Source organism: Dipodomys spectabilis, unplaced genomic scaffold (assembly GCF_019054845.1).
Source record: "Dipodomys spectabilis isolate Male_0828 unplaced genomic scaffold, ASM1905484v1 ptg000147l, whole genome shotgun sequence".
NCBI classification, from domain to species: Eukaryota; Metazoa; Chordata; class Mammalia; order Rodentia; family Heteromyidae; genus Dipodomys; species Dipodomys spectabilis.
Window position 1 is genome coordinate 2,565,567 of NW_024870824.1, and position 23,978 is coordinate 2,589,544.

Genomic DNA, 23,978 nt, shown 5'->3' on the forward strand with positions numbered 1-23,978 from the left:
ATATGAAAAAAAAATGATTATTTTGTGCATAACTTGAGAGGTTTGTTATGTTGTTATTGCAGGTTCTAGGGCTTGACCTCAAGGCCCGAGTATGACCTCAAGGCCCGAGTAGGGTCCTTGAGACTTTTTGCTAAAGGCTAGCTTCTACTGCTCCACTTCAGTTTTTTAGTGGTTAATTGGAGATAGAGTATCACAGACTTTCTTGCCTAACTGGCTTTAAACTGTGATCCTTAGATCTCAGCCTCCTGAATACTGGGGATTACAGACAAGAGCTACCTAGTGCTTGGCCTCCTTGAAAGAATTTTTTATCCCTTTATGTAAATTGTCTTCCTATTCATCTTTTCTAGAAGTATGTCTACATTTGATTTCTTATGTGAATTGTGTTCTAAGTTTTAGTTTGAAAAATAATACAGTGAACGTACATTAAGACAGGTAAAATAGGCATTAGAACACTTGCAAGGCAACTGAGCATTGAAATTAAGAATATTCTGCTTGGCTTTAATTAGACATGTTTTGATATTTTCATTTTGTTTGCATTCTTGGTCTGTTTATGTTAAACCTGAATTCAGGTCACCTGGTTTCAGGGTAAATCCATGGAGTGTTACAGGAGGAGCTGAAATGAATGCCAAACAAATAGAGCAATGTGAAAAGGATTAGGAATCTAGTTATCTGTCTCATCTCTGCTCCTCATTGTATGAGTCTTTAAAAAGTCACTTAGGATCTATGGATTTGAATTCATTTATCTATAAAATGGAATGGTCATGTCTACCTTACCTGTACACTTGCTGTTCAGCTCAGAAGAGCTCAAGTAGCAAAGTATTTTTTAATATATATTTTTTATTGTAAAGATACTGTACAGACGGGTTACAGTTATGTGAGCAAGGTAGAGAGTCCATTTCCTATTGAGCATTGTTATACCCTTCTTTATTTTTCCCCTACCATCCCTTTTCTCCTTACCTCCCCAGCTCCTCCCTCCCCTCCCTGCAAAGTTGTAAAATTCATTTTCAACATAGTGTCTTATACTTCTCATTGTTACACTGGGTCATCCTGTATCCTTATTTCAGCATTTTGTTATTTCCCTTCCCCTCCCAGATTAGAAAAATGTATATATAAGATGCAGGATATCCGAATCAAATACAGTGACAACAGGGGTTGTACCATGGGGGAAGAACATATAAAGAAACAAAGAAAATCACATAGTACATTATAAGTATATTAAAAAGAACAGCAACAAAGATAAAACCTCTTGTGTCCCTATCTTGGGGTTCTTTTTGCTCAGCATCAGGCTATTTGGTCATATGTACATAGCTTTTGACCTCTTCTGCTTTTCCTAGACATATATTAGTTATAGCAGATAAGGGAAACCTTGGGACCTATGTTTCTTTGAGTCTGGCTTACTTCACTTAATATAATATTTTCCAAGTCTATTTTCTAACAAATGGAGCAGTGTCATTCTTTCTGATGGAGGCATAGAATTCCATTACGTATGTGTGTGTGTGTGTGTGTGTGTGTGTGTGTGTGTGTGTGTATACATATATATGTATATGCATACATATATATGTATATATGCCACATTTTCTTGATCCATTCATCTGAGGGGCATCTGGATTGGTTCCATATCTTATCTATTGTAAATAATTCTTTGATAAACATGGTTTTGCTGGTAGCTTTAGCCTTGTTTGTGATCTTTGAGTAAATTCCTGAAAGTGGGATTGCTGGGTCATAGGGGAGCTCTATGTGGAGTCTTTTGAGGAATCTTCTTACTACTTTCCAAAGTGGTCGAACAAGTTTACACTCCCACCAACAATGCAGTAGGGTTCCCTTTTGGCCACATCCTCTCCAGCATCTGTTGTTAGGAGATTTCTTGATTCTAGCCATTCTAACTGGGGTGAGGTGGTATGTCAGTGTTGTTTTGATTTGCATTTCTTTTATGGCTAGGGAGGTTGAGCTTTTCTTCATATACCTATTGGCCATTCTTAATTCCTCTTCAGAGAAGTCTCTCTTTAAGTCTTTAGCCCACTTATTAATCGGGGGATTGTTTCTTTGAGGATTTGTTGTTGGGGATTTAATTTTTTGAGTTCTAAGTATATTTTAGATATGAGAGCCTTGTCTGTTTTATGGCTAGTGAAGATCTTTTCCCAGTCCGTGGGCTTTCTATTGATCTTAGCAAAGTATTTTGAAAGGAACAGCAGTTCAAAAAAATGGGTGAGTGCAACCTCTTTACAATTCCACCCTGCAACTCCAAAGTTTTTCTTTTGTAAATTAGGACCTAGTTATCTTTAGAGTATTTTATGAATGCTAGGATTTATTTTTTATGTAACTTAAATTTACATATCTGAAATGAGAAATATAGTTTCAATACTTTCAGAATGATGCTTGTAATCAAGTTATGATTATAAATGTTCAAGTAGAAAAAAAGACAAGAAATGGACTTAGATTTCCTAAAGATATTAAATATAAGGCACAAGTAACATAGTAAAACTACTAGCAAAATTGTCTTAGAACTGTGATTTATGTGGTTCCAAAATGGAATGCCCATGATGGTAATGCATGTTTAGCTTGAGTTACACTTAAGCACATTTGTGCACACACAAACACAGGCCCACATGTATTCACACACACTTTCAGTGGCTTGTTTGCTTTGAATTTTGATGTACTTGATTTGGGAAGTGGGTTTTTTTAATTTCATATTTTGTACTTTCAAGATTTTTGCAAAGTAGCATTGCAGAGCTAATTTTTATGTTTGTTTTCCAATTAAAATAAAATATTATACTTCATTCTTGTAGGATTCACAGCAAAAGTCACAAGATTCCCTGCCAGCAAAAAATATTATAGAGCTGAGTACAAGTGAACCCAGGTAAGTTTGTAATTTTATTGAAAACTTACGTGCCTGGCTTAGTTTTCTTGGTTTTCACCATACTTGTCCTTATTCAGCATATATTTGGAGGCAGTATTTCATTTAGTTTATTATTTGATTTGATGTGAATTTTCTGAAGAAACATTTTCTTCAAATATCAGTCATATTCAGTGATGGTAATTTGATACATCACCGAATTTAATATTATAACAATTATACTGTTACAATAATTAGGTATTATTATAAGAATTAGTATTTTTCATAAGCTATGGCATTGATAAATATATAGCTAATGACTAAAAACAAATCACTTACCTTTTATAACTTTTAGATGGCATTTGTTCTTAGCTAATCTTTCATATAGCTACCTGGTGGTTTTGTTTTTGTTTTGTTTTTTTGTCGATCGTGGGGCTTGAACTCTGGGCTTGGGTGCTGTCCCTGCACTCTTCATCTCAAAGCGAGTGCTCTGCTGCTTGAGCCACAGCACCACTTCCGGTTTTCTAGTGGTTTATTGGAGATAAGAGTCTCAGGGACTTTGCTGCCCGGGCTGGCTTTGAACCGTGATCCTCAGATCTCAGCCTCCTGAGTAGCTAGGATTACAGGCATGAGCCACCGGCACCCAGCTACCTGGTGGTTTTTTAAAATTAGTCCTCAATTCTGGTTGTTGTTTTTTTGTCGTCGTGGGGCCTGAACCCTGGGCCTGGGTGCTGTCTCTCAGCTCTTCGGTGCTCTTCCACTTGAGCCATAGAGCCACTTCCAGCCTTTTCTGCTTATGTGGTGCTGAGGAATAGATCCCAGGGCCTCATGCATGCAGGGCAAGCACTCTACCACTGAACTACCTTTCCAGCCCAATTCTGTTTTTTTTTTTAAAATATATAGTTTTTATTATTATTGTAAAGGTGATGTACAGAGGGGTTAACGTTATATAAGTCAGGTAATGAGTACACTTCCTTCTTTTTTCTTTACTTATAACACTCTTTAGTCTTTTATGGTGTTTGGTCTTTTTTTTTTAATTTAATTTTATTGTAAAGATGCTGTACAGAGGGGTTACAGTTACATGAGTAAGGCAATGAGTACATTTCTTCTCGAGCATTGTTACCCTTTCCCTTGTTGTTCTCCCACTATTCCTTCCCTCCTCCACCTCCCTCACTCCCACCCCCCCACCAAAAAGTTGTGAAGTTCATTTCTAGTATAGTGTCTTGTGGGTATCATTGTTGCAATGGGTCATCCTGTGTCCTTGTTTCAGTGTTTTGTTCTTCCCCTTCCCCTCCACAAATTAGATAAATGTATATGCAAGATACAGGGTGCCAAAATCAGTGTCAACAGGGGATATACCATAAGGGGCTGAACATACAAAGGAAACAAAAACATCACATAGTATGTTAAAAAAAAGCAATAACAACAAAGAAAGACCTTTTACATTGCCACTCTTTTCCCTTGCTCTCTTCCAGTTTTTCTATCCTGTCCCTACCTGTAAGTTATGTAGTTCATTTTCAACATAATGTCTAAAGAGCGTCACTGCTGTACTTGTTCAATCTTTGTCTTGCCCTCTCTGCCCCACCTCTCAAAAACAGATAATCTTACAAACAAAAGGCACAGAAAGCAAAAACAGCAACAAAGGAAAAAATAAAAACCCCCAAAACCCCTCTTATTGCCATCTCTTCATGTTCATTTTGATAAATATTATTTTATATGATCATGTATGCATAGCTGTTGAGCCTTTGTGAGCCTTTCCTCTGATTTTTCTTTGGTTTCACTGTGTGAAAGTTTAGGGACCTGTATAATTTATCATGTCTTTTACCATCCAGTAGATGTAGATTTTTAGACACATTCTAGTTATCACCAATGAGGGAAAACATGCAGTCTAGAGTAAAAGAGTAACATAAATATTATTAACTGATTAAAACCCCTCCTGTAGATTGTTCACTAATGCTGGAGCTGGACAGGTCAGGGGACAAGATGCATTTCCTTTGGTTTTTCTCCTTTCTTACTGTTCCAGCCTCAAACTGCAATGATGGATTATTTAGTCTTGCTTATACTAGATGAAGAAAGCCAGAAAATGTAGGTAGGTGTGACAGTAGAAGAAAAACAGGTTTTGAACTTCAATATTAAAAGATTTCAAGTGCAGGTATGCATAAAGAGAATTTTAAAGCTATTAGTAAAATGTTTACCTCTTGATGTTGTTTTAAAGCAGTTTGTTTTTAAATGTTTTCTTTTACTGTTATTTCTTTACAGTCAGTTTTATTTTACTGTTATTTCTTTACAGTCAGTTTTAATAAAATATCAATGTGACTATTTGCCTAGATTAGTAAATTAAGGATACTTCTGAATGTCAGATTTGATTTTTATGTTTATTATCCATTTTGAACTTCACAGCTTCATAAATATTTATTTTGGGTTGAAACAATATACATATATATATATATATATATATATATATTTTTTTTTTTTTTTTTTGTATTTTATCTACTGATTACCTTACTGATCTCTCCATAAAACCAGTGACCAAGCCGGGTGCCGGTGGCTCACTCCTGTAATCCTAGCTACTGAGGAGGCTGAGATCTGAGGATCACGATTCAAAGCCAGCCCTGGCAGGAAAGTCCGTGAAACTCTTATCTCCAATAAACCACTAGAAAACGAGAAGTGGCACTGTGGCTCAAGCGGTAGAGCGCTTGCCTTGAGCTGAAGAGCACAGGGATAGTGCCCAAACCCAGAGTTCAAGCCCCACGACTGACAAAAACAAAAACAAAACAACAAAAAAGTGACCAATAAAGGGAGTATAGTGACCTTTAAAAAACGGAACAATTTGAGAGTTTTACTTAGCAGATCCTGAGAGTGAAATTGCTATTTTCAGTCCTTAAAGTGAAACTTCTAAAAGTATGGCTGTGGATTTGTCTCACATTCTTTATCAATCTTCTGTGGTATTCTAGGGGTTAGCTTTATTTTAATTATAATTCCTTTTTTAATAACAAATTATTAATCTAAATAAGGTATGTATTAACAATGGGGAACATAACCCTCCACAGGAGGGTAAATTTGGTTCTTAGGGGATTTGAAAAAAATATCATTAATATACAAAGCACAGACTTAGTACCTAGTAGTAGACAGTTTATATGTGGTATTATCATGGTATGAGAGGATTATTAGAAAATAAATGTCTAAAGAGAGTCCTCAGGGAGATGTTAATATAAAAAAGGCTTGAGAAATAGTGATCTAAACTAAATTTAAATAATACACATAAGTGAATTTTTTTTTGCTGTTGGCAGTTCATTATTGCTATAGCCTAACACAATTTAGTTTGTGACTGTTTAGAAAGTAATGTGTAATCTGCTGAAAGTGACATTAGAACATGTTGCTCTAACTCATTTAGGTCATACAAGGTTATTTGGGCAAAACTATATGTAGATTTAGGTTTTGCATAGAGAGTCAGTACAGTTAGGTGTTAAAGAATATTGTGATGTATTCATATTATTCAATGTACACATGTAAAAACAGAACCAGGCAAATTGAGGGGGGATGGGTTTGGAGAGATGGGGAAGACATTTATCAAGATTTGTTGTACTTATATATTGACATGTTGAATTGTAACCTTTCTGTAGTACCATTTAATGGTAATAAAAATGAAAAAAAAATAACTGAAAGGAAATAATTACCAAGGAAATGTACTCATTACCTTACTCATGCAACTGTTACCTCTCTGTACAGTATCTTTAAAATAAAGAAGGGCTGGGAAGGTGGCTCAGTGGTAGAGCACTTGCCTTGCATGCTCAAGGCCCTGGGTTCGATTCCTCAGCACCACATAAGCAAAAAGAAAAAAGCCGGAAGTGGCGCTGTGGCTCAAGTGATAGAGCGCTAGCTTTGAGCTGAAGAGCTGAGGGACAGTGCCCAGGCCCAGAGTTCAGGCCCCAGGACCGGACCCAAAAAAAAAAAAAGAATATATATGGAAAAAGTAAAACATAGTAAAAGAAACTTAATAAAAAGACAAAAGAAGTAAGGACTCAGAAAACACTGGAATAGAAAGACTTACAAGAAAAGTAAGGGCTCAGAAAACACTGGTTATGTAAAGTAACAGTCTCAGACCAGTGGAGAATTGGGTATTCTTTCAGTGTTTTATCTAACCAGGAAGGACAAGAATATTTACCATTTCATGGACCATGAAGTCACGTGGCTCAATTGTTGGTAAAGAATGTTTTTCCTGTAAGGTGAAGAAGTATATGTTAAAATTGAGATTGAGGTAATCTATATAAACCTGAAAAAGTTTTTTTAAATTTTTAATAGAAAGTTTGTCTTCGTTCATTATGTTCATGTAATAGAATTCTAGACTGGGTAATTTGTAATAAACAGAAATGTATTTGGCTGTTAGATTGGAGGCTGCAAAGTCTAGGGTGGAAAGACTTTACCTGGGGAAGATTTCTTACTATCATCCCTGGGGGAACATGGGATGTCATCAGAGCCTAGGGTGGGTGGGAGGGGAGCTCATGGGAGCCTACTCTTAGAATGCCTTCCTATTCATAACAACAAAATTGATCCATTCATGAGGACAGAGCCCTTATTGCATAATCACCTTTTAGAGAGCTGATCTCTCAATACTGTTATATTGTGGATTACATTTCTAATGCAGGAAATTACATTTCTAACATAGCAAACTTTTACAGTTTTGAGCGCAGTTTATGTAGATTATTACAAATGTAAATTCTTTAAAATTTTTAGTAGACAATTAAATTTAAATTTTAACAAGTAAACCTCTCTCTCTGTCTCTGTCTCTCTGTCTCTCTATCTCTTTCTTTTTGTCAGTTATGGGACCTGAACTATAGGCCTGTGCACTGTTCCTCAGCCCTTCAGTTCAAGGCTAGCACTCTACCACTTGAGCCACAGCTCCACTTCTGGCTTTTTTTGCTTATGTGGTGCTGAGGAATCCTACCCAGGGCCTCATGCATGCAAACCAAGCACTCTACCACTGAGCCACCTTCCCAACCCCCTCTCTTTTTCTTTTATGTGCAAAGAAAAACAAAGTCAAGGGATGAATTTGAAAAGATGCTGTTGACCTTATGGAGACACATAGAAGTTAGTGTCTCCTGGGAATCAGTGAGTTCAGAAGATAGGCCAGCTATTAACAAGTATTTATTAGTTGATGCTGGGCATAGTGTCTCAGGCCTGTAATCATAGCTACGTGGGAAGCAGTGATCCAGGGATTGTGATTTGAGACCAGACAAGGAATAAAAGTTTGAGAGATGGCAGCTATCATGACATCTACCTGTTATCCCCACTGACACAGGGAAGCACAGTGGGAAGATCACAGCCCAGGCCAGTCTGAGTATAAAGTAAGATGATGCCTTAGAAGTAACCAAGGCAAGCAGGAAACTGGCAGTGGGTTCAAGTGGAATGTGTCTGTATTGAAAGTGTAGCACCTGGCATTCCAGGCTATCATCTCCATTTGCTTCTTGGATGGTCCTCCTTCAGTGACCTCCCAGCACTCCTTATTTAAGTACCTCTGATTTTCTTCACGTACTTTCCTTTGAGGTCTCAGTCTTGATTAATAGCTGTCTTCTCTTTTTAGTGCTTTCAGTTCTGAAATCCCAGAATTCATTTTAACCTTACATTTTATTACTTAAGTTTCATCAACTGTAGAATCTTTTGGGTCCTACCTCTACTCATGTCTGGCATCATCCTCTTTCCTGTTACTCTCTGGTTTGGGGCTGTCCTTTATGTGTTGTGAACTACTACTATGGCTTCTTGCCCTTCTGTCTTCAATTGATCTATGCCTTTTATTTATTACGTGCCAGTATCTAAGGAATCCACTCAAAGGCAGAACTCTATGAAAGTTATTGTTTATTACTTTTGTTCTGCAGGTCCTTCATATTTCCTACTAAGGAAAGTGTGATCTAATAGTTAATTAATTATATTTTAGTAGTCAGTTGCTTATAAAGCTACCCTCACATCTAAAGTATTCAATACAGTTTATTATATCTCTCATGGTCCTTTATAAGCACTACCTGGTTCTTGGATGCAGATTGGGACTGGAGTTTTCTTAAAAGCAGGACAGGGATATATGTCCAAGAGAACTCAACAGTTGCTGGAAGTTGTTCTTGCTGTTTGACTAGGATAAGTTGCAAGTGTTTCTACATGTCCTCTGTGGGGGACTTGGGCTTCTTTAACCATGAGGGTTATTCCAGAAGGGAAAGCCTGAGACAACTTGAGAATTCTGAGGACCTGATCTTGGAAATTGTAGAGTCATTTTCACTAATCTGTCGTTGTCTAGAAAATTACTTAGGTTAGCCAAGATTCAAGATGAGGAAATTTATTTCTATTTTGATGTGAGATATATCTTTAAACAAAGGTGTGATGGCTGTCACCTTTGGAAACTATCATAGTTGATCTGCTAGCCACTGTAAATCTCATACCTCCCAGGTACCAAAACCAGTCCCCCTTGTTCCAAGATGCCCAAAGTCTGTTATGATATTGGCACAGAATTTTCATTTATATAGGTCTGAAACAGCTTACTCATGGAGCTCTTGGTTGGTGTTGACTTATTTCTGCCTGTATCATTATTTGAAGTCAGTCCCACTAGATTTTAAACTTCTGGAGTTAGGGACTGTTTATTTATATTTTCTACCATGTCTGTGGTATTGTATTCAATATATAAAGAATTCAATATAAAGAGTTGCTGGAATACATTTAATTACTGATTGAAGACAGTATTTTGAAAATGTTGTAGCAGGTATAAAAACGTTACATGCTGGCATTTCTTCTCCCCAGGTAGTTCTTATTCTTTCATCAAATGTCCGAAGATAATCTGTCACAGTGCTTTCGAATGAACTTAATGCTACTATAAATAAAAAATAATGTGATTGAGCTTTGGATTTGTGCAATTATTTGAGATTTTACAGCTTCATACCATGAACTCTGATAAAAAATTAGGTTTCACTCAGCTTTATTATACTTTCATCGAATTAACATTCCTGAGATTACATTTTGACAATAAAGGGATATAAAGGTCATACCTGAATAGCTCAATGAGTTGAACTCATCAGATCAGATTTTATGCATGAAACTTTTTTCTGTTATTATTGACATTGAGTATTTGCCTGATTCTACCTTTTGTATTTTCAATATCCTTGTTGCAAGTAGTTCTTAGTAATTACTAGAACAATGACACCTAAGGCTTTAGGTGATTTTTTTCAAAATTTGTTATCAAATTATCCATATATTTTTATGCCACATAAGAATGTATCTGATAAATTAATATATGTACATGATATGTAAATGTATGTTTTAAATTATTTTTGTTGTTTAGAAATGGAAATTCTAGGAAAACAGAATTGGATCTTGTCCAATTCTGGCTAATAGAATTGTACTGTCAGATTCTAACATAGATGTCTTAGAAGAAATTATACTTAAGTATGGTGCTAAGGTTCCATAGCTTGAAGACAGGTAGCTCTAGCTTGAGAAATGAGTCTGTGTTGTCCTAAGAGGAGCTTGCCTGCTGCTTATCTATGCAGAGATTAAAAAAAAAAAGTGTCATAAGTGGTAATTATTGAGAGAGGTGTGGCTACTGGTTATGAATTTTAATGGTTAAGCTCAAATCTTATGTATGAAAAAACTGGTATAAAAAAGACTTCATGTTGTTGAATAGAAACATAAGTGTGTAAAGTCAAGAAGTTAAGGGTTGTCTTTCTTGGAAACAATGGGCTATATTTAGATATTATCCCATTTAGGACCAGATGTAGGATGTGTTGGTCATACCTTCAGTCTCAGCTACTTAGAAGATGAAGATAGAAAGATCAAATTGTGTGGCCTGCCAGTGCAAAAATGTGAAACCTGTTCCTGAAAAACTAATGTAAAAAGTGACAGGCAAATGCCCAGTGGTAGCTCACTGGCCTAGCAAATGTATGAGGCCCTGAGTTCAAACCTCACTACAAAAAGAGAAAGTTATCTCAAGGGAATTCAGGAAAACATGATTTCACTAGGATATGATACCCTGAATCCTCTGCAAGTTTTATTATTTTGATTTGCAGAACTGAAATAGCCTTAACTTTTAACACTGTTAGAAATTTTCATTTGATGGGAGAACTTGCTAGCTGACAGTGCCAGCATCTTACAAACATGAAAGCAGCTTTTCTAGTGTAAGCCTACCTGGGTATTATTACCACAATACTCATTCACAGATTTTTCTATGAGATGTCTTTCTGTTTGAAGAATGAATTACTTATAAAAGATGTTTGTATGCTTTCACTTCAATGTATTGTTTTATTTTCAAGATATAACTTGACCAGTGTTTTCATCATCTAGACATATGGCTTATCCTGGCTGTAATCTGTTGGGATGTTATTAGAATATATAACTTACCCAAAAGACTAGGTAGAACATAGAACATTATTTAAAACAGGAGGTTCTGAAGAACTTGAAATAGCTTCAGTATGATCCTTGTTTATTATACTAAAAATGATATTCATTAACTAGTGATTTGAAGTATCTGTGTAAGTTCCTTATCTGTTGCTTGCTATTTTAAAATTAGCCATTTAGCCTGGTACTGGTGGCCCCTGTAGTCCTAGATACTCAGGAGGCTGAGATCTGAGGGTCGCTGTTCAAAGACAGCCAGGGCAGGAAAGTCTGTAAGACTCTTACCTCCAGTAATCCACCAGAAAACCGGAAGTGGGGCTGTGGCTCAAGTGGTAGAGTGCTGGCCTTGAGCTGAAAAGCTGAGGGAAAGCACCCAGGACCAGAGTTCAAGCCCCATGACCACCCCCCCCCCACACACACACACAAGCACACAATAAATAATAAAAAAAAAAAAAGTAAAATTTGAGCTGCATTTTGCCTGATTTTTCAGGGAAATAGAAAATTCTCTGGGGGAGGAAATGAGAAGAATTCCACCTTTCCCACAGTGTTCTCCCTACCCTTGTCCTGTTTATTTTATGACATCAGGAATGATGAATATTAATTCCTGAGGTACTGTTTCAGCCTCTCGTTGACTCTGATGAAATAATACCTATTATATTAAAAGAAAAAGGTTGGCACTTCCAATTTACGTGATGGCTGACTAGGGACCCTGAGTCTGACTCTCTCAATTTCCTATTAAAGCTCATATGAAAATAAAGGAACTGGCGAACAATCCCAGGCACACCAAAACCTTTCTTTGAGAGTCAGCTTATTGCTGTAACCCAGCATATTCACAAACTACTAAGTTGATAGAACTGGACCGAAAAAATGCTATTATTTGTTGACTATGATAAATAGAAGTAAAAACAACATGCAGCTCTCTGGGAGCAAATATGATTATATCCTCTTCCTTTTCAAAGTATCTATCCTCATGGCTTTGAAATTTTGATACATCAACTAGAAAAGAGGACAAATATTTTTCTGCTGGAGAGGTGTTACTTTTTCAGGCTGATGAGAAGATAGGGAGCAATTTATTATTTTTTCTTTCCCTCCTTCTCAAAAGTCTCTTTCAACCAGTTTACTGGATTGATCAACCACATGATCTGATTCATGCCTTTTCTGAAACATCCCTGGCTTGTAGCAAATAGACCCCTGGTTAGCAGGCCATTATATTTCTTTTTATTTAAGTAAGTTTTTTATTGTGAAAATACAATTTGTTTTTCCCCTTCCGCTCCCCAAATTATATCATCATCAAATACAGTGAAAACAAGGGTTATACTGTGGGGGAGGGACATACAAAGCAACAAAAAAATCACGTGGTACCTTATAAATATATTAGAAACAGTAGCAAGAAAGAAAAAAACACTTGGATCCTTATCTTGGGGTTCCTTTCACTTATCATCATCTTATCTGATCTTTTCTGTTTATCTCAGATACTGGTTATTGCAAATAAGGGAAACCATGGGACCTATGTCTCTTTGGGCCTGGCTTACTTCACTTAATATAATTTTTTCCAAGTCTTTCCATTTCCTAATAAATGGGGCAACGTCATTCTTTCTGATGGAAGCATAGAATTCCATTGTGTATATATACCACATTGTCTTGATCCATTCATCTACTGAGGAGCATCTGGGTGGGTTCCATATCTTAACTATGGTAAATAATGCTGCAATAAACGCAGTCTTGCTGGTAGCTTTAATATGGTCTTGTTTGTGATCATTTGGGTAAATGCCCAAAAGTAGGATTGCTGGGTCATAGGGGAGCTCTATGTGGAGTCTTTTGAGGAACCTCCATACTACTCTCCAAAGTGGTTGAACAAGTTTACATTCCCACCAACAATGCAGTAAGGTTCCCTTCTGGCCACATCCCCTCCAGCATCTGTTGTTATTAGAGTTCTTGATTCTAGCCATTCTAACTGGAGTGAGGTGGAATCTCAATGTTATTTTGATTTGCATTTCTTTTATGGCTAGAGATGTTCTTCATGTGTCTATTGCAGGCCGGTATATTTCTATGAGATATATAATTGTAATGAATCAGTTGTATCATATACCAGGCCCTCTGTTATTTTTCTCTCACAATTTGATTAATTTGTATTCTATAAAAGAAGCTCTCCCTCTTTTTTTTTTTTTGTCGGTCGTGGGGCTTGAACTCTGGGCCTGGGCGCTCTCCCTGGGCTCTTCAGTTCAGGGTGAGCGCTCTACCGCTTGAGCTACAGCGCCACTTCCAAAGCTCTCCCTCTTTTTATTAAGTTGACTGCTTTTGAAAGATGTAACAAAGGGGAGTCATTATCAAATGTTAGTAAAATGAAGGCTTGGAAATAAATCAGATAATAATGTTATTAATGAAACAGTCCTCACTCAGATTGTTTAATATTTGTGAGTTTCATAGTACTTGATCTGCTTAACATATAACTTCTTGTTCTATTATATAAAACCTAAGCTTAAAATCATGCTCCATCATGTTTATAGTTAGTAGAAAATAGGACCTAGTACCAGAATTACAGTCCCATAGTCAAAACAAAATGATTACTCTTAGATCAGAAGATCATTAGATTAGACTGTGACATAAAACTGTATGTTTTATAATAAAGTGTTAAGATTAATACATAATTGTTTCTGTGACTTTTAAGTCAACTTTACGTTTTTCCAACAAAGATCCATAGCTATAGACAAGCTTTTTAATTGTCTATCAAGTCATATTGTTAACTTTTTTCTTGTGATTTTTTACTTCAGATATTTGGTTATGAACTTAATAGACACTTGTATAACAAGCACATCTTTCATCTAAAACTTCAGAATTGACTAACCCTTTTATTTTTTAATCTTTCAGAGCTTTTTGGATTTTACAGATGAGAGTTTAGAGTAATGGTTAGAGAGAATTGTGAGGTTGTTTAAAAACAGTTAGCAAATTCCCTAATATTAAACACTGTACAATAGCAACTACCTTAGCTCTTCTGCATGGTAAATGTTGAGTTGCAACTGTTTCTCAAGGCTTGATTATCCCAGTTTCTCTCCTCTGTGTGAATTCCCATCTCATTGAAAAGCCTGTGGGAAAATGTCTGAGTCTTAGGAAATTCTTGTGCTTAAGCAGTATTGTTTTTTGTACCACATTTCTTAAGCATGGAATTATTCAGGAGTTGACAGTAAAATTTTGCAGGAGGCCTTTTCTTATGTCTGCCTAATATAGATGGCTTCCCAGCCGTACTTCATACTTTCTCTTTTATCAGAATTCTTTTTTTTTTTTCATTTCTACTGCACTATTTTACCTACTGAAATAATTTTTTTTAATTTTACAATTCTTTCATCAGATGTTTAAAAATCAAATATCAGCCTCCTGAGTAGCACTACATGTGTGAACCTCCCAGCACCTGGCTCTAGTTTCTATTTTAAATCAGATTTTCTTAACTAGCTGTGTTGTTCTAGTTTGTCAAACTATTGGACAGTGAATTATATTTTTACAGTGGATTTTTTGGTTGTATGATTTGTGACATCATGCAATTGCCATATCAGTGACCATAATCAAAGAAGTATAGAAGGGGAGGAAAAAATACATGTCTTCGTGTAGGCACATACTGAAGAACTGTGACACCTTCTAAGATGAAGGCAGATGACACTAGTTCTACAATGTAGTGAGGATTGTAACAACTTCTAGTTGTTTGTAAATACATAACTTCATAATACTTAGGAACGTAGATGAGATACTGTAGACGAATAGCTGGTATTAACTTCTGCATGTGTGCCAGATACTAAATTTTTCTAATGATTTTTTAAAATTTTTAAAAATTTTATTACTAGTTTTTTTCTGACTTGCTAGTTTTTCCACCAGCTAGATGTAGTTATGTAATGCACTGTGAAAGTGTTACAGTAAATGTATTATCTGGAATACGAGTGCTTTTCAAGTGCTTTTTATTGGGATGAAAGTTTTTGATAACAATATGAGAGAGCTTGTAGCTTTTTGTTTTTTCATAGTTTCTTTTAAAATCAGTTCTCTATCTACTTTCTACCTGGATGATAGAAAGTGGTTTTTGTTTTTGTTAGTTTTTTTTCCCCCCAGTTTGTTTTAAATTTAGTTCTCTATCTAGTTTCTACGTTCCATCAGGGCTATTTCTGGTGTTCATCCTGGCTTTTGAAATTGTGAAGTTAAACTAACTAACCAAAAGCGGAGTTCAGAGAATAGATTGAAGTAATGTGGAGTATTTCAAGGTCTTCCATTCTTCTGAACCAGATTTTTTTTTCCTTCTAAATGCAGATTAATAAAGCGGGCACTACAAGAGGAACAAGGAAAAAGGATTTTAGTGAAAGTATCCTGGTCCTGAGAAAGTCAGGGAGGGCTTCAAGCCCATTTTGGACTTCAGAGCACTTCACAACTTTGTGGTAAAAGAAAAATTTTAAATAGAGCCTTTGGACTTATTTAAATTCATCCTTATTTGGAGAGTAGCTTAATTAATTAACTTAATTTGACAAGAAAATTATGAATGACATAGGACTGCTTTTTAGAGTATCTGAGTTCCAGATTTGTTGTAGGTATTTAATAGACATTCAGAATAACCAAGGTAGTTGGTTGGTTTGTGTGCTTTTCTTTGAGATGTATTCTTCATCCTTGTGACACATTTACATTCTTACATGAGTGATAATCTTCTTCAGTCATCTTTCCTGAGACCAATATTGCTTCTAAAAGTGTTGTGAGAATAGAAAGTAGTTGGTGTTTTGTTGATTGCTTCTAAAAGTGTTGTGAGAATAGAAAGTAGTTGGTGTTTTGTTGTTTTCATATTTTTATCATTTGCATGAAGGCTCACTAACATGAAGAAATGTGGTACCAATAAAAAGAAGCTCTTTTCCCTTGTTTACCGGGAAAACTTGCACAGGATAAATTTCATTTGTCAACAAAGATACACAGAGTGAATATAAACATATTTGTCATTTCTGTCTTTATGAACAAAACAAACTTGTCTTACTGTGTTAACTTCTAAGGTCTTTTCTATTTGTGAAAAATCATTTCGTTTACATATACTACAGGCTTCTCCAGTATTGGAGAAATGAAATTTCCTTCCAGTAGATGAAAATTACATTTTGATTGAACATCATTCCTTATGCAGTCACCCATAAATATAATGTCTTTCGCTGCCTTTTCAGAAAATAGCTACAGATGTGGTTTCTGAATTGACAAGAAAATAGAATGTCTTAATGTTGTAGGTAACATAGATGGTATTTTTGTTGTAGGCAAAACACTTTCAGAGTGAAAGCAACTTAATTGGTGACAAGACTCCTGGGGTCAGTCAAATTATGTATAATTTTTTTGTCTGTCTTTTTATTGCTTTAGTATCAAAAGTTTTAGAATGCTTAGAAAGGAATTTTTATTCTTTTAATTGACTTGCTACTGTCTGAATATGATTGTAAGAATTTTCAGCCCATCTATGTTTTGAAAGTTTTAAGTTTACTCCTTGGTTTTACTTTGCATGTATGGTTTTAGAAGTGATTCTTACAATGCAGAGAAGCTTTGAAGTTTCTAGTTCTACTTGAGGGTTAATATTTTGTCGTATTAAGTTGTATTTCTTACAGATTGTGATGACATTCATGATATTCTGTTACTCCATTCCATTGAGCTTTGGCAGCTCAAAGGAGCACAGTGATTTAAAGGAATCCCTGCACTGAGAATTAGGCAACTGATTGGCTTTAGCCACTAACCACCTCCTAGTTTTAGAACTTCAGTCTCACTTGCTGTGTATCTTGGCAGGGGTAGAGTTTAAATATTTACTCTCTGAGTTTTGTCTGCTAATACATGAAACTTAAATTAAAAAAAAATCATTGGCATAAACATCAGGAAAGAAATTGTGGGAAGAGCACTCAGTTCTGGAAAATAATATCCAATGCTGGTATACCAGTAAAAGAAGCTATCTTTTAGAATAACCACAATACTGCCAAGTGAAGATACTTGTGCTCAATTTCCTCTTACCACCTCTTACAAAAGTAGGAAGTTACTGCTTGTTTAATCCTTTCACAAACCAGGAGAGGTAGCCTAGTCCTCATCACTTCAGAGAAACCGCCTTTACCCTGAAGGTGAGAGCTATTAGGGAAAACACAATCTAATAGGGCTGGATTAGGAGAAGCATGGGGAGGGTGGGGTGGATACTGAGTGCTACAAATGACTCCCTGCGCTTCCAGCACAGGCACACTTAGTGGCTTACAGGAGAATCACTGGCTGCCTTTCTTGCCTCCAATCTGTTTAACTTTGAATCTTGGCTCTACCACTAAAATAATTACATTATCTTGAGGAGGATATGGAGCTACCCTATGTAGGTGTAAATTTTGGGGCAAGATTTTGAGACTTCGTAGGGTAATTTTAAAGCTGAAGCAAATTAATTAAAGCTCGTACTATATGGCCAGCATCATTCTAAAGGCTCATTAAGTGCTAATACTATTATTATTGTTGTTGTTGTTATCATAAGACCTGGAAAAAACAACAACCACAAACTAGGTCCATTTTATTTAGATAAAAATAAAAAAGATTCCTTTAACATTTTTATATTTGATTCACTATCTATTAGTAATATGAGCCGGCATAAGTCTTTACCCAAATAATTAGTACTTTACCACCTTACTTTCTAGAATATTTGCTTAGTAATATACTACTTATTTAAATTAGGAGCTATTGTTAGCTCTTAGCTGTTAGCTATTTTATGGAATTCTTGGAATTTGAGGAGTGTAACACAGTTCAGAAATTACTGAATGGCAAACAGCAGTTTTAGTAGCTATCTTAGTAATACTGTATGAAGGTTGCTTTATGCTTACATGTGAGTACACCTGTAATGTGCTGGTTTTGATTTGTCCTTGGAATTGTGTCTCATTGGATAAAAAAATTCAGAGTATTTTGTTTTTGGGGGGTCCGGTCATGGGGCCTGAACTCTGGTTCTGGGTGCTGTCCCTCAGCTCTTCAGCTCAAGGCTAGCACTCTACCACATGAGCCACAGGGCCACTTCCGGCTTTTTTCTTTTTGCTTATGTGGTGCTGAGGAATCGAACCCAGGGCCTCATGCATGCAAGGCAAGCACTCTACCACTGAGCCATCTTCCCAGCCCCCAGAGTATTTTTTTAATTCATCAATTTTGAGAAATTTTCCCTAAATACCTGGAAAGTGGTGATCAGGTAACAATTACATGCTGCTATACTCAAATTGTAATTTTCACGGCTGATAGGAAGCTTGATCTGCACCTTTTTTTTCTTAGTAGATTAGACCATATTTATTATTTCATTGGATATAGACTTCTAGAAACCATCACTTTCTGCTTTTCCCTTGAATATATATATATATTTAGCAAATGAAGATAAATGTTGTTAGAGGGATTCTTTAAAATGGAAAATTGTTAAATGTTTGTGGCCTATTTTATAAGAATAGAAAGGTGAATGGGGGTTCTATTTAAGGTATTCAAAGATGAAAAACAAATAGAATTTTAAAACATTAAGTAACAATATAAGGGACCTTGAGCAATATATTAAGGGACTGTTAGTCATTTGCTTGTTAGAAAGTATAGTGTTGTGTTTTGTTTGTTTCTCCCTGTTGACAGAGGGCACTTATGCTAGATATAGTGGAGTCTTGAAGCAGGAGAAACTCAGAATTATGAGAGAGAGGGCCAGGCATACTTCATTTCAAGCTTTGGGCCCACTTTCGGGACCCCGGGGTCTTCCTGCTGTTATTTACCCCACCTCATCCTCTTTTCCAGGAGTTCCAGTTTTATTTTATGTTTGTTTCTTTATAAAAGTCTTTATGAGTGTAAAACAGGAACAGTTTGGGAGGGGAAACCTGTGTGCGGGAGGGATGTAAAGAGCTGCAGATGGAGGGGTAAATGTTGTCGAAATGCTTTGCACTCATGTTGAACATAGAATAATGAAATCCATTTATATGTTTGGGAAGGAGGAGAACAGGAAATGAGGAAGACCAGTAAAGGGGACTAATTTCCATTGAGTATATTGAATATTTTGGAATATCACAAGGAAACCCCTCGTACAACTAGTACACACTAACGACTATAACATGGGGCAAAGTCTTTTCTATTTTCCATAGGGATTTTTTATGGTGAATCTGGTATATTAACTTTTGGTTGCTGCCATAACAAATTTAGTCTCTTAAAAAAGAAAACAGAGGGGCTGGGAAGGTGGCTCAGTGGTAGAGTGCTTGCCTTGCATGCATGAGGCCCTGGGTTCGATTCCCCAGCACCACATAAGCAAAAAAAGAAAAGAAAACAGACACAAACCTGTTATTTTGGAATTCCAGAGATGAGGAGTCTCAAACGTGTTTTACTGGGCTAAGAAAGCAGTGGCACAGGTGGCTCCTTTAGCTAGCCTCCTTTGCCTTTTCGTCTTCTAGAAGCCACCTGCCATGCTCAGCTGGTGACTCATTCCTTATACACATTCAAGCCTTTTGTTGCGCTTGTTGTGTGGTCTTCCCTGTTTGAAGGAGGTTCCTTGTTGAGTTACATGGACTTCTCTAGATAATTCCTTCCCCAAATCCTTAATGTAATTATATCAACAGAATCACTGCTACTACAGAAGAAGTTTTTAGGTTCTGAGGACTAGAGTATGGACGACTAGAGAGCCATTATTTAGCCTGCTTGGAAAGCTGATTTTTTATTTCCCATGGAAAAGTGGGTTCTAAGTTCCAGATTAATTTAGGAGCAGAAGGACCAATCTATGTGAAGGTTCCTCAAACATAAGGTTTCAGGAATTCTATACCTGGATTAGCACCCTTAGAAACCTCTTTTCCCCTGTGTGTTTAATTTGGTTAATTGTACCATCATACCTGTGTTGTAGGAGAGTCTGCCTTCTTCAGGAAATCCAAGTACATCCTACTGAACAAATTCGTTCCCCTTTTTGTCAGTCTTTACCTTTCCTACTTGAACTGTTGAAGCTATCTACATAGTTTTCCTGCGTTGAATAGTCATCCCGAAATCCTTCTTTCTCCTGACAACTAAGATTAGGTGTTGAAAATGAAAATTCGAGCACGTTAAACCTTCTGGTTATTCCCCATCACCTGCATAAAGAAGTCTTAAGTTTTATGTCATGACTTAAAGACAGTTCAGTTCCCATTGTAACTTTGGATTTGCCTCCCTTTTTAGTTTTAACATTTTTGACATTTCAAAGATACATTTTACTAAATAGATTCTAGGGTTACTGAACATAGCATCTTTTTTTTTTCTTCACATTTTGTGCCATTGATCTTGTACCAGTCTTACCTGGATTGGATGTCCATGCCCACCTTTGCCTGGCTATATTCCCTCCTTCCCCTTTTGAGAAGTTGATTCTATTACTTTTCCTACTATTTATTTTTAAATACTTTTTTTAACAGTATTATATGTCAAGAAGTATAAAAAGGAGATAGAGAATATCTACTAGTAATGCCAGTATCTAGAAGTTTCAATGAACAGTTTTTAAGCATTTGTTCAGAATTTTATATATTTCATACTTTATTGTTTCTATATAATCCAGAATATTATTTTCTATCTAATAGTATAATATTTTCTTATATTTAGGATATTTTAAGTATTTGTGACTATTACTATTATTATCCAGCAGTTTCTCTCAATTCACTATGTGAGTTAGCTAGCCAATGTACTTTGGATAGTTCTCTCTTGCCTTCTTTTGGATTGAATTTTTAGATTAGTACTTCTGATCCAAGTGAAGAATTAAGAGGATTTCACACGATACATCCCAATATATTTTATCCTTATTTGGGGCTCAAATTTTCTTTTTATCTGTGGATTGATTACTGTATGTATTTAAAAAATTCTTAGATGTTCAAATATATATATTGTGCCAGTTTTCTTCCATATGCAGACAGCTTATTTTACATATTGCCTTTTTACGGTGGGGTGTCCATGCCACTAATACGCTTTTCTATATTGTTCAGCTTTTTTTGGGTCTGAACTTGCCATATATATAAATTCAGGGTCTCGTGCTTGCTACGTGGGTGCTTTACTGTTGAGCCATGCCTGCAGCCCTTTGTATTCTGGTTATTTTTATGCTTCCTATCATAGCAACAATAGCAGTCTCACACCATCATGTCAAGCTTCTTCTGTTGAGATAGAATCTTGTGAAGAGTGTTGCGTGTGCTGGACTCCAACCACGTCCTTCTTATCCCTTCTCTTTTATAGTTGGGGTGACAGGCACACACCACTATGCTCTAGCTATTGCTTGTGCTAGGGTCCTGTGAGCTTCTTCACCTGGGCTTCTCTCCAACCATGATCATTCTGATCTCTGACTCTTCAGGTATGTAGGATTGCAGGTGACCTAACTATCAGTGCCAGGCTGAAATGAATCTTCAGTATGCTGTTACTGATTAAGAATCAGACAGAATAAGCTCTACCTTCCCCTTGTTCTTTACATTCTTTGTGTCCTTGGAGCTGTCATTTCCTCCATTCTTACATACCTGACCTGCATTTTTTTGAGAAATGAAAATAATCAAAGTGAAAACTGCTCTGATACAACTGTAAAGCCCCAAACTTACTGATATTATTTCAAAATGATGATTCTCCTAATGCAGTTTTTATGCATTAGTCACTCATCAGATATTTATTGAATGTGACTATGCCAGGTACTGTGACAGGCACATTAAGTCACAATTATTTTCATAAAACTTTCTGCTTACTTAATTGGCTTTTAAACTGTGCTAACAGAGGACTTAAAAATAATTTTTGTGTGGGCTGGGAAGGTGGCTCAGTGGTAGAGCGCTTGCCTTGCATGCATGAGGCCCTGGGTTCAATTCCTCAGCACCACATAAGCAAAAAGAAAAAAGCCGGAAGTGGCGCTGTGGCTCAAGTGGTAGAGTGCTAGCCTTGAGCTGAAGAGCTGAGGGACAGTGCCCAGGCCCAGAGTTCAGGCCTCACGACCGGACCCAAAAAAAAAATAATAATAATTTTTGTGTATGCTGTTCCTGGGGCCTGAACTCAGTGCTTGGGCACTGTCTCTAAGCTTTTTCATGCAAGACTACCACTTGAACCACAGCTCTACTTCTGGCTTTTTGGTAGTTAATTGGCTTTTTTGGTAGTTAATTGGAGGTAAGAGTCTCATGGACTTTCCTGCCCAGCCTGGCTTTGAATGATGATGCTCAGATCTCAGCCTCCTGAGTAGCTAGAATTATAGGCATGAGCCACCGGCATCTGGAGAAAACGTTTCTTTTCTATCTTTTTTATACAGACATAGAAACAGGTGATGTTTTTAAAATCTTTCCTCGCATATTGTTTTTGCCTTCTAAATGGAGTGAGGTAGATTTTTTTTCTTTTCTGTTTGCATTTGTAAGTTGTCTCTCACAAATATAACACACATGAAATGTAAATAGCTTTTTGTTCACCTGGAGCTTCCCTAGGAGAGAAGCTCTGCAGGAATCTTTGGTATTGCTGAGGAGACAGTTTTTCATGGCTATTTGAAATTAAGGAAATCTCTACAGAAAATTCCATCTGTCAAAAAGATCCTTATAGAATTGGCTGTGAGTGATGTGGTTAAGAAGATGGCTCTTGATTAAGACTGACTTCTAAGCCTTGTTGTGGTAGTTTCAGCTGGGTGGATTTCCACAACACACCTAAACTAACAAGGAGAACCAGTTTCCCCGAAAGCAGGATAAAGGCAATGCCATAGCTGGCTGGATCCTCAATACTCAGCTTGTAGAACCACAGTTTCCTTTTAAGAAGGATGAAGGCTGTGCTTCCTATGTTGGCCATCTAGTCCAAAGGCTATCTCAAACTTACATGAAACACTGATCAATGCACTCTTCTTCCACCTTGTCCATCAGAAAGCCTGTGTGCACTTAGAATTGTTCACAGCTTTTGTAGATCCTATTAGATTTGCCTCAAAGAAGAGACTTGAGATTGTCATAGTTTTCTTTCTTAACCTGGTGTGAGTTCCCTCTGTGAAAGATGGGAGGGATTCTGAATACACTCGTCCTTGATAGACTCTTCAAGGACAGAACTACACTTCCCATGAAAGTGCAGTTCTTCCATAAAGTAATTACCACTTTGACTTGAGCATGTAGACATCCTTCCATTTTTCTTCATACATTTTTCTCCAAGCCATAGTACATTACCTCTGTCTTGAAGTTTGATTGGCAGATAACAAATGAGTGCTCTTTCCTCATGACATGAGAATTGTTCTTTGTATATATAGAATTAATTGTCTATCACCTCAAGTTGTCAGGGTCTGGTGTCACATTGAGGACTAGGGATTCATAAGGCTTGATGACAGATAAAGCTAAAAAGTTAGTGCTAATGTGTAAGAAATTAGAGGGGGGAAAATCTCAAAATTCTCATGAGTTTTCTCTGACATTACTTCTTAGATAAAATAGAAATTAATCTCCATTTTTAGAACATCATTAATTTTCTTGGTTAGTGTAGATCAAATGTTATCAATTTTCAGTAAGTGAATGAAAGTTGTACATGATATTGAAAGTTGTTGATTTCATTTATAACTGAAAGTCTTAACTCATGTTTAGGTTATTGGCACAAAAATAAGCGTCTGACTATCAAACCTGAGAATGGCAATGAAATTTAGCTGATTTATGAAAATTTGCTTATTTCTAATAGAAATTAATTTATAATTATGCTTTCTCAGTACTCTACTTAAATTGTACATAGATAAGAGCTTCTATATGTGTCATATAAATTTTTGTTATATAAATTTGTACTGTGTATTTGAGCATACTGGAGCTCTCTACATTAAAAATTATTTCCTTAGTATAGCATTATACTCATACCCTACACA

The 23,978-nt window shown here is 36.3% G+C and overlaps 1 protein-coding gene across 2 annotated transcripts in view; it reads left to right on the plus strand.

Annotated features, from left to right (window-relative positions):
• Positions 1–23,978, plus strand: part of Man2a1 (mannosidase alpha class 2A member 1) — a 168,479-nt gene that overhangs the window by 82,864 nt on the left and 61,637 nt on the right. For both annotated transcript variants that reach the window (XM_042691919.1, XM_042691918.1), the window contains exon 12: positions 2,787–2,857. In XM_042691919.1, coding sequence (XP_042547853.1) covers positions 2,787–2,857 — 71 coding nt within the window. The remainder of the gene's footprint in view (positions 1–2,786; positions 2,858–23,978) is intronic.